We start from the raw sequence: 14,020 nt of genomic DNA, 5'->3' as shown, positions 1-14,020 counted from the left end.
CACAAGGTTCAATACTTGGTCCACTTCTTTTTTCCCTATATATGAATGACCTGCCATCTGTCTGTCCTGATGTGGAAACACAGCTATATGCCGATGACACTGTGATATATGTGCATGCCAACACAAAGCAAAAGGCTGCTGATAAACTGACCTCAGCTTTAGTGCTGGTCACTAGCTGGCTACACCGCTCCTGTCTTCAGCTTCATGTCAACTAAACAGTTGGAATGTTTTTCACAAAAAGAAAATGCAACATTGTGTGAAATATAAGCATCTCAGGTGAACAGGTTAACATTGTGCCTCAGGTGAAGCACCTTGGAATCATTATTGACTCTAATTTAACATTCAAAACACAAGTCAAAGAAGTGACCCAAAGAGTCAAGTTTAGCCTGGCACATTTTAAATACATAAGAAACACAATGACATTGAATTCTGCCAAATGATGCATGAATGCCACGAACACATCACATCTAACATCCTGTCTCACAAGCTGGGGGCAAACTAACAGCTCCACACTGAAGCCACGAGCAACCCTGTGCAAACAAGCCCTCAAAGTACTGGACCAGAAACCTAACCGCTCCCATCACTGTGCCATCCTCAACAAGCATAACATCCTGAGTTGGGAAGATTTAATAAAGTATAGGAACATCGTTCTGGTTTACAAAATCCTGCACCATACCGCCCCTCCACCTCTTAGCTCATTGGCTACTCAACGTAACAACACCAGACGGACCACTAGAAGCTCCACACGTGGCGACCTATCAGTCCCATTCAGGAAGAGGACTTTTGGTCAGTCATCATTCTCGGTCATAGCAATACACAACTGGAACTCTCTACCCACTCAAATCAAAGACACACACACACACACACACACACACACACACACACACACACACACACACACACACACACACACACACACACATCCCACCTTCACAGCTCACTTAAAAACATGGTTCACTGAGAACTACACCTGCACACACTAGTCTGTGTTGAATGGCGTGAGTGTTACATGTTGTGTTACATGTTGTGTTACATGTTGTGTTACATGTTGTGTTACATGTTGTGTTACATGTTGTGTTACATGTTGTGTTACATGTTGTGTTACATGTTGTGTTACATGTTGTGTTACATGTTGTGATCATGTTGTGTTACATGTTGTGATCATGGACGTTGCCCCTCGTTGATGTGATTGTGATGTGCTCTGTGTGACATGTACTGTATATAGTAACGTGTGTTGTTTATTGTTCTCTTGTATCCTCACACCGGTATCTACTTGTCTTTCCTCCTTTTTATTTTATTTTATATATTTTCTTATAACTAATGCTGTTGATATATTGTAATTTTAAGGGTGTCTGTTACCATCTGGCCGGGGACAACAGCTGGAAATTAGCCATGTCGGCTAAAGCTGCACCATTTACTGTTTTTGTGACAGTTCATCGACGGGGACTCTCCACGACACTATCAATAAATAAACTAAACTAAACAGTTTTCTAAAATGTACCTTTTTTATTACATTTTCCAATAATAACGTTTAAAAAATTGCATTAGATTTGCCTTTTATTGTGTTAAGTATACGCCAGATTGGTGCTTTTATAGACAATAGTATCTATTTGTACTTATTTTGTTATTTGTTATTTCTACTTCTTAGTTCTTTATTTATCTGTATTCATTTTCTATGTATTATTGTGTAATAATGTAATATTTCTCCTCTTGGATCAATAAAAGCAGATTTAATCTTTATTTCATGGCTTAATTTAGCTTTTTTCACATGTTTTTTAAGGATCAATGCCTGTTTTTTTCCTCACTAACCAATAAGTATTTTAACTTGAGTCTTTTCCCAGGTGTGTGTATACCTTTTTGCACATTTGTGAACACACTGCCACCTGCTGGTGAGCTCCTGCAACTACAGCCACATAAAACCACATTTTAGGGACAGAGTTACAGAACAAAGTAATACAAAATGGTACAAAAATACATTTTATATGATTTTTTGAGATAAATGGCTGAAGAATATATGCTTTTTAAAGATTTGTGTCATTTGTATTGCTTTAAAATACCATACATATACATATTCTAATTGTTCTACTTTTGAATTCTGTAATTTTACACAGATAATGAGTTTATTATTACTATCCCAGTGTGCATTGGCTATTTTAAATCATCAATTTCAGAATTAGGACCACGATCCAGATCTTCAATTGATTTACGAATCGCGCTTCTGTTGTTTGTACCAACCGATCTTCCGTACTTAGAACGTATTAGCCGTTAGCTTCTCTTGTACAACTCAAGGACGTCTGACAACATTTCAGGGTATTTTAACAACTTCTAATGCTTTATTTCATATATTAAGACTCATTCAGTAGTTTTCTCTGTGTCGATACTGAATGTGAATTTATTGAAGAGTCGCAAAAACGAGGTTAAAGGGGTAATTTGGGTGAATTCATGAAGGCTAAATCTAAGCTAAAACTATCTACAGGCTAGGAGTTAGCTAGTTATGTGTTTATAACGTAGTGGTTACAGTTATGATGGGAAATGGACGGAAGACTTAGTTTCTATGAATGCATGGAATTGTTTTTAGCTTAAATTAGTAAAAGCAGCAAAATGTGATAAAAGTATACACATTTAATTTATTTATTGTAATTTGTGACTCAAATACTGTACTTAAGTACAATGTCGAGGTACTTGTACTGCATTTGAGTATATCATTGTTTGCTGCTTTGTACTTCTACTCCACTACAATTCAGATCTTTAGTTACTTTACAGATTTGGATTCATTTGTGAAATATAATCAACACTTAAATCAGACTTTATTAAATGCACTACTTGTATCTACCTCTTAGAGGCACTGCTTTCCACCTGTCAAACCAATACTGCACATGTTCATATTTTATTTGATTATTTTTTATTTTGTGGGTATATTTAATCTTTATGTCATGTAAATATTGCTATATTTTAAAGTTATTATAGTTTTTAATCATCGTTTTATTTTATCGTCCTTTTCTTACCACGTATCTTCTTTAACTGTCTTTTATGTCTGCACCAAATGCACCAAGGCTCATTCCCGGTATGTGTAAACCTGTTTCCTTTATGAAAAACTCTTTTTACTAGCTTCCATGTTCAGAATCAGAATACCTTTTATTCCTTTATATTTATTAAACACCGAGAGGGCTAAAGTACATCCTTTACTCAAGTAGAAGTACAGATACTCGTGTTTAAAAATACTCTGGTAAAAGTAGAAGTACTGACTAAACTTCTTTACTCAAGTAAAAGTATAGAGGCTTTGAAATGTACTTCAGTAAAAAGTACCCATAACTAGCAGCTGTTTTAAAGAGTACCTGACCTCCCTTTATATTAATAGAACAATAATGTCATTGTTAGCTAATGAATGTTTCCATGCTGAACAACGGCAACATGACAACGTTTCCATTGGTCCCTCTTCTTTAGAGAAGACCAGGAAATGATGGATACACGGATCGTGTTCAAATCAATAGGCACGCAATGACTCTAAAGAATAGGGATGCTCCAATCGCCAATTTTGGGGCCGATCGCCGGAATCAGTGTCGGCCGATACCGATCGAGTGGGCGGGGCCTAAATGGAAGATTTAAACATCACTTTAAATCTTCCATTTAAAGTGATGACAGGCAGTGTCTGCTGTGCGCACTCAAGGCAGAGAGGAGGGGCACTATTCCCTGTACTTCCTGGTTCCAAAGAAGACAGGCGAATTCAGGCCTATTCTGGATCTTCGCAGCCTGAATCTCCACATTGCACGCAGAACATTCCAGATGTTAACTATAAAACAGTTACTGGGACTGGTGCAGCCAGGCGATTGGTTCAAAACCATCGACCTGAAGGATGCTTACTTTCATGTCGAGATTGCTCCGAAACACAGAAAGTATTTGCGTGTAGCCTACGAGTACTTACAGGGCTGAGGACGCTCTCCGTTCGCTTATGGTCGGAGGGTGGGAGCCCTCAGCGCTGTTTTCCGAGCACACCTTCGCGAGGTAAGCGCGTCAGAGTGTGCTCTGTCAGCAGCAGCCCCAACTTCTCCACGGTTACGACCGAGGGAAAGGTGAGTGAGGCGCAGCGGCTGCTAACCAGAAAGCCGGTCAGAGACAGGGAGATGGAACAGTGTTGTTGTGGGACGACAGCGTGTGTATACACAGCCTGTGAGCAAGCCCGCCTTAACCTGCCATCAGGCCCTGGGGCTGATAGGTTTTGTAGGCCCCCTATTTAAACAACAAGTCAAAGTCATTTATAGCCTCGGCAGGTTCTGTGATCGCACTTCTCCACTCTGCTCTATGCGCGCCTGGTCCTCTCCTCCAGATGAGTGACGTATCGGGCCTCCCTCATGTATCTGTCCGGTTGCCGTTAGCTCCCCTCCACGTAGCAAGTCCTCGTCGTCCTCTCATCTCCTCCAACAGATAATGTCCCTCCTGTCTGTTTTTCCTCTCCCGCTACTCCATCGCTATCAGAACCAGACGGCCTACTTGGCTCCGAGGCCCCGCGGCCGGCACCGCTGCCGCTCGGTACAGAACTCATCTGTCCTTCCTCCTCATCCTGGCCTACAGGTTTAAAACAACCTGTAGGCTTCGGCATGTTTTTGTAATAGCTGCTTGTCTCGAAACTCCTTTTCCCTCAACAATTTCCTTTCCCGAGCGCCTCCTAAACAACCTTCATCTGTCACTCAATCACTCGCAATTTGAATAAGTCACATGTGAAACATATTCTCATTCTGATTGGCTGTTAGGTGGTGCCCACTGACTGTTACTGAGTCATCTCTGGAATCCATCGATCTCATTGATTAGCGGAGCAAATGATCAAAATACTACGGAGGGAAGATATTTTCGTTTGGATTACTGGTCTGGGGGAAGCTCGTGTGTGTGTGTGTGTGTGTGTGTGTGTGTGTGTGTGTGTGTGTGTGTGTGTGTGTGTGTGTGTGTGTGTGTGGTGTGTTGTGTGTGTGTTGTGTGTGTGTGTGTGTGTGTGATGTGTGTGTGTGTGTGTGTGTGTGTGTGTGTGTGTGTGGTGTGTGTGTGTGTGTGTGTGTGTGTGTGTGTGTGTGTGTGTGTGTGTGTGTGTGTGTGTGTGTGTGTGTGGTGTGTTGTGTGTGTGTGTGTGATGTGTGTGTGTGTGTGTGTGTGTGTGTGTGTGTGTGTGTGTGTGTGTGTGTGTGTGTGTGTGTGTGTGTGTGTGTGTGTGTGTGTGTGTGTGTGTGTGTGTGTGTGTGGTGTGTGGAGAAACAGCGGCTGTTGTTGTGCCTGCTGTGACGTTAAGTTAATCCGTTCTCTGCTTGTAATTATGCCGAAGCTTCAAAGTTGTATTTATCTTCTGAATTTGTCGAAACAAGTTTAATATTCTGAAAGCCAAGACTTTGTTTATTTGAAACCAGATGAAAACAAACTGTAACGGACCCTGCCGTGTTATCTATGATTACTATACGCCTTACATTCATAATGTCAGCCGGAGGGCGGCGCTGCGGAAGAGCAGAGTGGCGAGGGAGAGCTGTCTTCTTCCCTTTACAAGCTTCAAAAATGTATTTATCGTGTGATTTTGGAAATAAAAGTTTCATATTCTGAAAGCCAAGACTTTGTTTATTTAATTATTTTTTGTATTGGCTCATGATAGGCCCCTGATCTCCGTCGGCCCCTGGGCTTCAGCCCAGGTCAGCCCGTGCATTAAGGCGGCCCTGCCTGTGAGAGATATAACGAGGGGTTACGTATGGTAACCCCTCGTTATATAAACACAGCCCTCTACTCGGGGGGCCTGTCTGTCCTATGCTGCTTGCTGAAGAGAAGTGTAGGATGACAGTCAGGAGGCGAGGCCTCCTTTTATGCGGTGAGATGCGCGAGCATTCAGGTAGGCCCGCCCCGGGGCCGGCTACGTCTAGAAAGTCTCAGTGGATGAATGCTTGCATGATATGATCAAGGGGAGTACCCATAGAGTCCAGTAGAGGGCGGAGCCTGTGTTTATATAACAAGGGTTACCATACGTAACCCCTCGTTTTCTCCCCAGATGCCTCTGAAAAACTATTTTTACCAGCTTCCATGTTCAGAATCAGAATACCTTTATTCCTTTTAAATATATTATATGTATACTAAGTGTGTTTCTGTGTGTTTTCCCTCAGATGCCTCCTAACCCAGCCTCCCTGGCTCCTCTGGCTAAGACTCTGATGAAAGGAGTGATCGTGGTGGAGCTGCTGGGCGTCTTCGGGGCGTACGGCCTGTTCTACAAGATGAACGACAGTCAGGGTATCAGACGGAGATTTATTTATTTAAAGATGTGTCTTAGGGAACTTGAGAATACTAAAGCTGTGTTGAGTGACTTTAAAACAACCTTCATCTCGTCTTTTTCCTGTTCTCCTAATAATACAAAGAGCTTAATTATCCTTATCGTTTAGTCGCTATGTTATATAGATTCAAGATATCTGTTTAACGTCATATATATATATATATATAAGGTATAACAGGCAGTTGGACTGTACAATGAAATTCTAACATTTCAGCTCTCCACAGCTGAGTGTTGAGAAACTACATACAAACATACAAGATAAAAACTAGCATATAAGACATTTTTTTAAATATAAGCCGACGTACACTTAAAGAAATCCTGTCCTGAATTAAAGTGCACTCCAGTTGATCGATATCCAGCTAACTGAATATTAAAAACAACCTTCATCTCGAATGTTTCCTGTTCTCATATTAATACACATTTAAAGTAGTATCTTAGGGAACTACAGAATACTTAAAGCTGTGTTGAGTGACTTTAAACATCCTGTTTTACTCCCATAATGTGCAGATTTCAGGAGCACCATGAACAGGAGGCTACCGTCCGTTCTGGAAGGTGAGCAGTTCTTCAGTCTTTTTACGACATACTATACTATGACTTTTTTTTCGTGTTTTGTTAAAGATAGTCGTTACTGTTATTTAAAAAAAAATGTACGACAAACTAAAAATAAAACCCTCTCTCTTCTCCTCCGTACCCAAATCTCTAAAAACGGGGAACAACGGAGCTGATCCAGATTTGCGTCCGATATGACGTAATATCTGAAATGTGGACCCACGGCCCAATCAGAAACGTTGCTATCAGAAACAATGCCTGACTGTTTTGGACGTAATATGGTCGGTGTTTACATTAGCATCGCTAACACTCAGAGCTAACCTGTACTGGAGAGCATGTGTGTGAAGAAGCAGGAAGTAAAAAGGAACTCAGCTTGTGGTATAACCGGCAAGAGAGAAAGCCTTTGAGCTCCAAACTGTTTCAGAGAGAATCCTTGATAATCCATGATATGGCGTTTCATCACGGCAGCATTTAGTTTAGACAGTAGCTGCCGGGTCCCGCATGAGCTCAGCCCCCTCCTCTTTAAAGCTTTATACCCGAATCAGCACTTTAGAAACAGGAAGTGAAATAGAGGGATATGAGGCATGGCTAGAATGATCTGTTTGGTATTTGGAGCAAAACACTTCATAGACATGTTTTATATATATTTATATATATCTGAGACCTGTGCTATTGCCTAAAAATCGCACGATAGGTGACCTTTAAAAAATGTGACAACATTTTATCCTTTTTAAAGTTTTGTGACTTTTTCTTACAACATACTTTACTTTGACTTTTTTTGTGTGTATTGTTAAAGATACACTATACTGTTGTTTTAAAAATGTTTTACTACAAACTATACAAATATTTCATTTTTTTCTGCGTCAAACTATACTAGGACATTTGCAGTAGGGCTGCACGATAATCGCGATATTCACATCGCAGGATGTGCACTTTTTTTTAAAAATATTTTTTTTTAAGTAGGCAAATTAACTCAAACACGTCACGTTATAATTATTTTGCTGCTTGCTACGAAAGGAAAACTCGCGCGGCTCTCATGTCAGGGGTACTTAAGTGAGTGACATGCAGGCTCTGCGTGCACAGCAAACCACCAATCACAACCATTCTTGATCAGATCACAGCAGGATAACCGAGCTAGCTCAGCTTGTTGCTCTGATAACTTAAGACCCAGACTTCGTTAAATATAGTTAGAAAAATACCAATTGTATAGCATTAAAGTTCAAGAGAGGATGGTTTGCGGGGGAAAACTGTCTTTTCGTCAATTCCTGTTTTTTTTCATATCTTAATATTAATGCTGTCAAAATTATCGCGTTAACGGCGGTAATTCATTTTTTTAATTAATTGCGTTAAAAATATTTAACGCATTTAACGCATGTGCAGAATGGCCCGCCCCATACATCCCACCAGTGGCAGCGCCAGGGTATGGCTGGGGTACGCTACACCCATACCAAGAAATGGCTTAGCCCCACCATGAACAATGATGTTAAAGTAAGCAAAATAAAGTCTGCCAACTCGCGGAGTAAATTGCAGACAGCAGTTAGTCAGATTGATTTCAGCCACTTGTCTGGAAATACCGAAGACCAGAAACGGTTTTGAAAACTTTTGTCACGTAGTGATCGTCTTCTCAATAGAACATCTTTGATAATGTCTTCTGGCCAATCAGAATCAAGATAACGGCATTGTGTTGTTGCAGGAAGTCCCAAACGGAGAATACTTTTGCTGTAGTACAGGGGTGCACACAACTGGTACGCAGGTTATGTGCGTAATCTGAAATGCTTACCGTCACTTGTGTCCAGGGGCGGTTCTAGGGGGGGGCAGTGCCCCCCTAACACTGACCTCTGACCCCCCTAACACTGACCCCCCTGTGGCCCCCCTAACAATGAAAAGTTTTTTTTTTTTTGAAATGTATATTTTCTGGTACTCAGGATTTTGTTGCTGTAATGTGAGATTGTGCAGACACCCTTATGTAAAGTAGAGATGTAACTGTTCATTGCCTTTATTTTTATATAAATATGGTGTTAGTGCAAACATTGCACTATAACTGAAGCTAACAGTAATAACTATAAGATCTATCTGAAATAAATAAGTGTACTGAAACAAATACCAATAACTGGATTGCATTGTTTTCTTATGCGCAATTACTTCATACTGTCTAGTTCTCTTTTTCGTCCTGCATTTATTGAAATGCCACCCTCAGAAAATAACTGGCCCCCCCAGTCATATTGGTCTAGAACCGCCACTGCTTGTGTCACAAAGCGCATTTGCGTACCAACGTACTTGTGAAGCTTTTCCAGAAGGCGGTTAGATCACCGGACGACAGAGTCGGTCTCCGTGTGCACAGACAGGGCTGCTGTTAACGTCGGTCTGTACAACGCAATTGTGCCAAAACTACGCCAACCGGCTGCGGAGGGAGACTCCCCCCTTCACTGGAGAACTGCGCTAAAACAGCTGATCACAACGTTCACACTCTGTGGTCACGAAGTACTCCACTAGCCCCCCCTGTTAATAGAAATCAACACGTAATGAAATAAGACCCCCCGGTTTGATTGATAGGTGTGTGGGCTGTCTTTCATTTTGACACAGAAATGTTTTATAATAAACATACATACTGTGTTAAATGGATATATCCTTCTTCCATTTATCTTTCCATTCCCACAAGAATATACATAAAGAAATGGCATATTTTGGACATAGTTCGAATGGTGATTAATTAATTTTTAAGCTGTGATTAATCTGATTAAAATTTGTAATCGTTTGACAGCCCTATTTAATATATATCGCAGGGGGAAAAAATATATCGCAATATCGTGCAGCCCTAATCAGTAGTTGAAAAGTACTTTTTGACCAACGTTTACAACCAACTATAGCGTGAGATGTAAGTCAGTCCCAGTATATGATTGCAGCCTCAAGGATGGAGAAAAGACAAAAACCCATTTAAATGTTTAATAATCAGGATTGAAGAAATGGGCAAAATAACTCGTATAATCACGCTTCAGAAAAGGGTAATAACTCTAATTCCTGTAGATGTACATGAAATCTGTTAAATGACAAACAGGGTGGCATACTTATGACATACTAGGCAATGACATGTTCATGTATTTATCAGCAGCCTCATAGATGGAGAAAAGTTTAATAACTTTAATTCCCGTAGAAGAAATCTGTTAAATGCGTCCATGAAAAACAGTCCTTTATCTTCACAGAAATGTCTCCTCTGTTTCCTCCCAGTTTACTACCAGTCCAACGAGTGGGCGGGGGTCTACGGCGTCCGAGAGAAAGACCTCGCCGCCTGGTCGGCCAATCAGGACTGAGGACATCCTCCAATTAAAAAAACCTCCACGATCTCACGACAGCCGCTACTACTTCCTCTTCCCGAACGTCTTTCCTCCCGTCCGCGGGCGACCGAACGCCTTCTTGTTCTTGTTGAACATGGTCTTCTTCTTCCTCATGGTCTTGGCGTCGCGGTCCTGCATCCAGTCGTCTCTGTTCGCCTCCCACTTCAACTGCTTCAGACCTGAGGGACAGACAGGAAGTGAGGGAAGACAGGAAGTGAGGGAAGACAACGGCTCTGGTTTCATGGATGTGATGTGACGAAGATTTCAACTTAAGCTGAAGCTATTTATACAAAGGATTAAAGTACAGATGCGCCAATGTCTAATTTCCGATGTTTAGAGTAACAGATTTACAGTTTTATTTATTCCATCTTCGTGCCAGGAAAACAAAATGTTTCAATAGTTTTTCAGGCCTTCATAATATATCTTTAAATGAGCACAAACTCTTTACTTGGCTGAACGGTTACCTTCTTATTGAGGAGGTTTGAAGTTCAAACACACGGTTGATTCTTGTTTTCCATCATCATCCATTATCATGTGAGACTTTGAGCCCAACATGAATCACACATATATATATATATATATAGCTACAGTCTTCTGTGTTAAAGCTGTTTCTCTGTGGAGAAATACATCTGGCTGGTATCCAGCTGACTGAATAAAAACAACAACCATCATCTTGTATGTTTCCCGTTCTCATAATTATCCATATCGTTTAGTTGCTATGTTTTAGAGATTTTACGTTTCAGCTCTGAGTGTTAAGGAACTATATATAAGATAAAAAGACAACATAATAAAACCCTTTCCCTGAATAAAAGTGCTCTCCTTTTGATCGATATCCAGCTGACTGATTTACAAAAACAACCTTCATGCCGTCTTTTTCCTGTTCTCATAAAAATACACAGAGCGCAATAATCTGTATTATTAAATTGCTATATTATAGATATCTTTTTATCGTCATATATACACAGTATAACAGGCAGTTAGACGGTCCAATTAAATTCTTACGTTATAGCTCGGCACAACTGAGTGTTAAGAAACTACATACAAACATATAAGACATTTTTAAATAACATTTAAGCGTACGTCGGCTTATTAAATATAAGCCGACGTACGCTTAATGTCCCTGAATAAAAGTGCACGAAAAAATACACTGAGCGCAATAATCTGTATTATTAAATTGCTATGTTATAGAGATTTTAGATACAGTTGCACTTTAGAATACAATTATTACGTCTCAGCACACCTGAGTGTTAAGGAACTATATACAAACATCCCGTCCCTGAACTAAAGCTTGCTGTTCGAGCTTTGTCTCTCAGGTGATCTTACCTGCTTTGTCGCTGTTGGCCATGGCGTTCAGGCCGGTGTTGTCAAACTTGGATCCGGCGTTCTCGTCCAGCATGGAGCCAAACTGGGAACAAGGATCAAGTCATGATTATTGATTAGTTTCATCCCACAGGCCACAAGACTATTAAAAACACCTGAGCGTTTTACTGATCCGTTTGCTAATTATTTATCTAATATATCATATTCCCTTTACTTGTATAGACTCTTCTTGCGCTATTTCTAGTTTATTTGTATTTACTTGCACATTTCCAAACATCCTCTGTTGCTCTCCCTGAGGTTTCTCCCATTTTTTCCCCTCAAACTGGGTTTTTCTCTGGAAGTTTTTCCTTGTACGATGTGAGGGTCTAAGGACAGAGGGTCTAAGGACAGAGGGTCTAAGGATAGAGGATCTAAGGACAGAGGGTCTAAGGACAGAGGGTCTAAGGACAGAGGGTCTAAGGACAGAGGGTCTAAGGACAGAGGGTCTAAGGATAGAGGATCTAAGGACAGAGGGTCTAAGGACAGAGGGTCTAAGGACAGAGGGTCTAAGGACAGAGGGTGTCGTTTTTCTCATACTGATATTCTGAACAATCTGTGCTGTTGTATTTGCTGTAAAGTGTCTCTACTGTAGGCTAATTTTATTATATGTTCAGCACTTTGGCTCGACCAAAGATCGTTTATAAATGTGCTATATAAATAAAACTTGATTTGATTTGATTCTCTTGCACTATTTGATCTGTTCTATGTCCTATACATATTCCTGTTGCTCTGTTGGAGGACGACTTAAGTTGTTCATTGCCATATCTAGACTGTAGCTAATAGAGTGGAGCAGTGACGAGTCCTAAAACCAGGAAGTGAGTCAGCATTTCACCACTTCCTGTTTCCTCGTCTCTGAGCCAATGGGATAGCTGGAACTAAGGTCTGTGGTTGAGACACATTGAAGACACGGATCACGTTTTGTTCTAGGACATTAAATCATCAGCAGTGACCCCACTGGTGATTTCTGAAGAGTGGACGTGTCTGAGAAACGATGGTTGTTACCAAGTGGCTGGATAGGACTACAGAAGTCGTGGAGGCCGTTGTACGTCATTACGCCGAACACGTGAACACTCCTCTAAGTTAGTTTCTGTTCTGCTTGAAAGCAAGTCCCTGCCTCCTGCAGACTGTTCCAACAAACGCTTCAACTCGTTCCATCTAGAATCTGTGTGTTTGAATCTGGATCTGAAGTCGGCGTGACGTTGAAGTCGTGCTGCTGGACTCGCTGTAGCTCCTTTATAGCATCACGTTAGCATTTAGCTTCTGGCCGTTAGATTTATGATTCGAACATTATAAAAGTAGACATGTGGAGATTATCCTGAACAAAACGTGCATTCATCAAACAGGTTCGTTTTCCACTTATTTTTTACAATATTCCAAAAATCCTCTGGAGAAATCCCGTAGCTTTTTATCGAGGGAACCAGCAGCTTACTTCGGGTAAATACGTCATCCCTGCACCTCTCTATGTGCACATGACGATAAAGCCTTGAATCTTGATAAGATCTGCTCTATTTGTTCGTCTTGGTTTGATCTAAATCTTTATTTATATGTAACATAATAAACGTACCTCTTCTGCAGAAGCAAACATGGCCGTGTCTTCCTTTCCCTTCTTCCTCTTCCCCTGCTTTGGACCTGAAAGGAGAGAAGAAACAAAAACATTAACTCACATTTTTCACAATAAGAGCAGCTTGAACATCATCCGTTTTCAAAATAAAGCACATTTTATATTTATATTTAATTGAATATCCCACTCCATGCGCACTTGATGTAAATAATATCCTGCTTATATTGTGTTAACAGAAAATGTGTGTTTTTATTTGTCAGGTTATAGATTTGTTGTCTTCACGGTCATCTGTATATTTTTCTTACTCTCTAATGCTGCTTTATTTCTATGGATGCTCCGATCGATCGGTGCTCTCTATAAAGGCCGATCGGGAGAGCCGATCACATGACGTCAAATACATGACACTTTCTCTAAACAAGCTCGCCAAAATGGCTTCACCGGTCTGGCAGTATTTTACATGGATGTTTAATAAGAACTGGATACAGCGTGGGAGGCGGGGTCTCGTTCTTTCCTATGAGAGCTGCTCATTGGCGCATGAGAGAGCGAAACGTCACAGATTACCCAGCATGCCTGGCTGTCAGAGCAAAATAACCGTATGTCCGCTCACAGAGCATGCGCCCCTTAAGCCCCGCCCCCTGAGCTCCCACTCTCGGCCCAGTAGACTGAATGGAGAGAGAAAATAAATCTAGATTCGGCTTTTAGTGCATTTTACAACTTTAAGGACCGAATGATTCTAATTAGGGCTATAACATAGTTCATACTGGGAAGTTTATTTAGTTACAAAAAAAGTATCCACTGATTTACAGACGTCTCTTTCCCCATGTTAGTCAATGGGAAAAAGTATTTCTGGGCCGGGTGACGTCACGGACTGATACAGAAGTTGCAGTACCGCTGTTTGGACACAACGAATATTTTCATCAGAGTGAGAGA

At 40.9% G+C, this 14,020-nt stretch overlaps 2 protein-coding genes across 2 annotated transcripts in view; one reads left to right on the top strand and one right to left on the bottom strand.

The window, feature by feature from the left end:
• Positions 1 to 2,239: 2,239 nt before the first annotated feature.
• Positions 2,240 to 10,846, top strand: LOC117537835 (protein CEBPZOS-like). Its single transcript, XM_034203219.1, has 4 exons — positions 2,240 to 2,310; positions 6,126 to 6,249; positions 6,797 to 6,841; positions 10,064 to 10,846. Exons 2-4 carry the CDS (start codon positions 6,126 to 6,128, stop codon positions 10,144 to 10,146), a joined length of 252 nt encoding a protein of 83 aa, XP_034059110.1. The 5' UTR covers positions 2,240 to 2,310; the 3' UTR covers positions 10,147 to 10,846.
• The window catches only part of cebpz (CCAAT enhancer binding protein zeta), a gene marked incomplete in the record, with an annotated part of 24,218 nt that continues 19,965 nt past the window's right edge, over positions 9,768 to 14,020 (bottom strand). The window contains 3 exon segments of the mRNA XM_034203186.1: positions 9,768 to 10,349; positions 11,494 to 11,575; positions 13,094 to 13,158. Coding sequence (XP_034059077.1) covers positions 10,195 to 10,349; positions 11,494 to 11,575; positions 13,094 to 13,158 — 302 coding nt within the window.

Source organism: Gymnodraco acuticeps, unplaced genomic scaffold (assembly GCF_902827175.1).
Source record: "Gymnodraco acuticeps unplaced genomic scaffold, fGymAcu1.1, whole genome shotgun sequence".
NCBI lineage: Eukaryota > Metazoa > Chordata > Actinopteri > Perciformes > Bathydraconidae > Gymnodraco > Gymnodraco acuticeps.
Note: the sequence above shows the minus strand (reverse complement) of the source record. Positions and strands in the feature narration are given on the sequence as shown.

Excerpts from the sequence above, each read along its gene's own strand:
- LOC117537835 (XM_034203219.1), top strand. The coding sequence starts at position 6,126 with ATGCCTCCTAACCCAGCCTCCCTGGCTCCTCTGGCTAAGACTCTGATG. Across the intron at positions 6,250-6,796 it reads CAAGATGAACGACAGTCAGG|ATTTCAGGAGCACCATGAAC; the intron begins GTATCAGACGGA and ends CATAATGTGCAG. Across the intron at positions 6,842-10,063 it reads GCTACCGTCCGTTCTGGAAG|TTTACTACCAGTCCAACGAG; the intron begins GTGAGCAGTTCT and ends GTTTCCTCCCAG.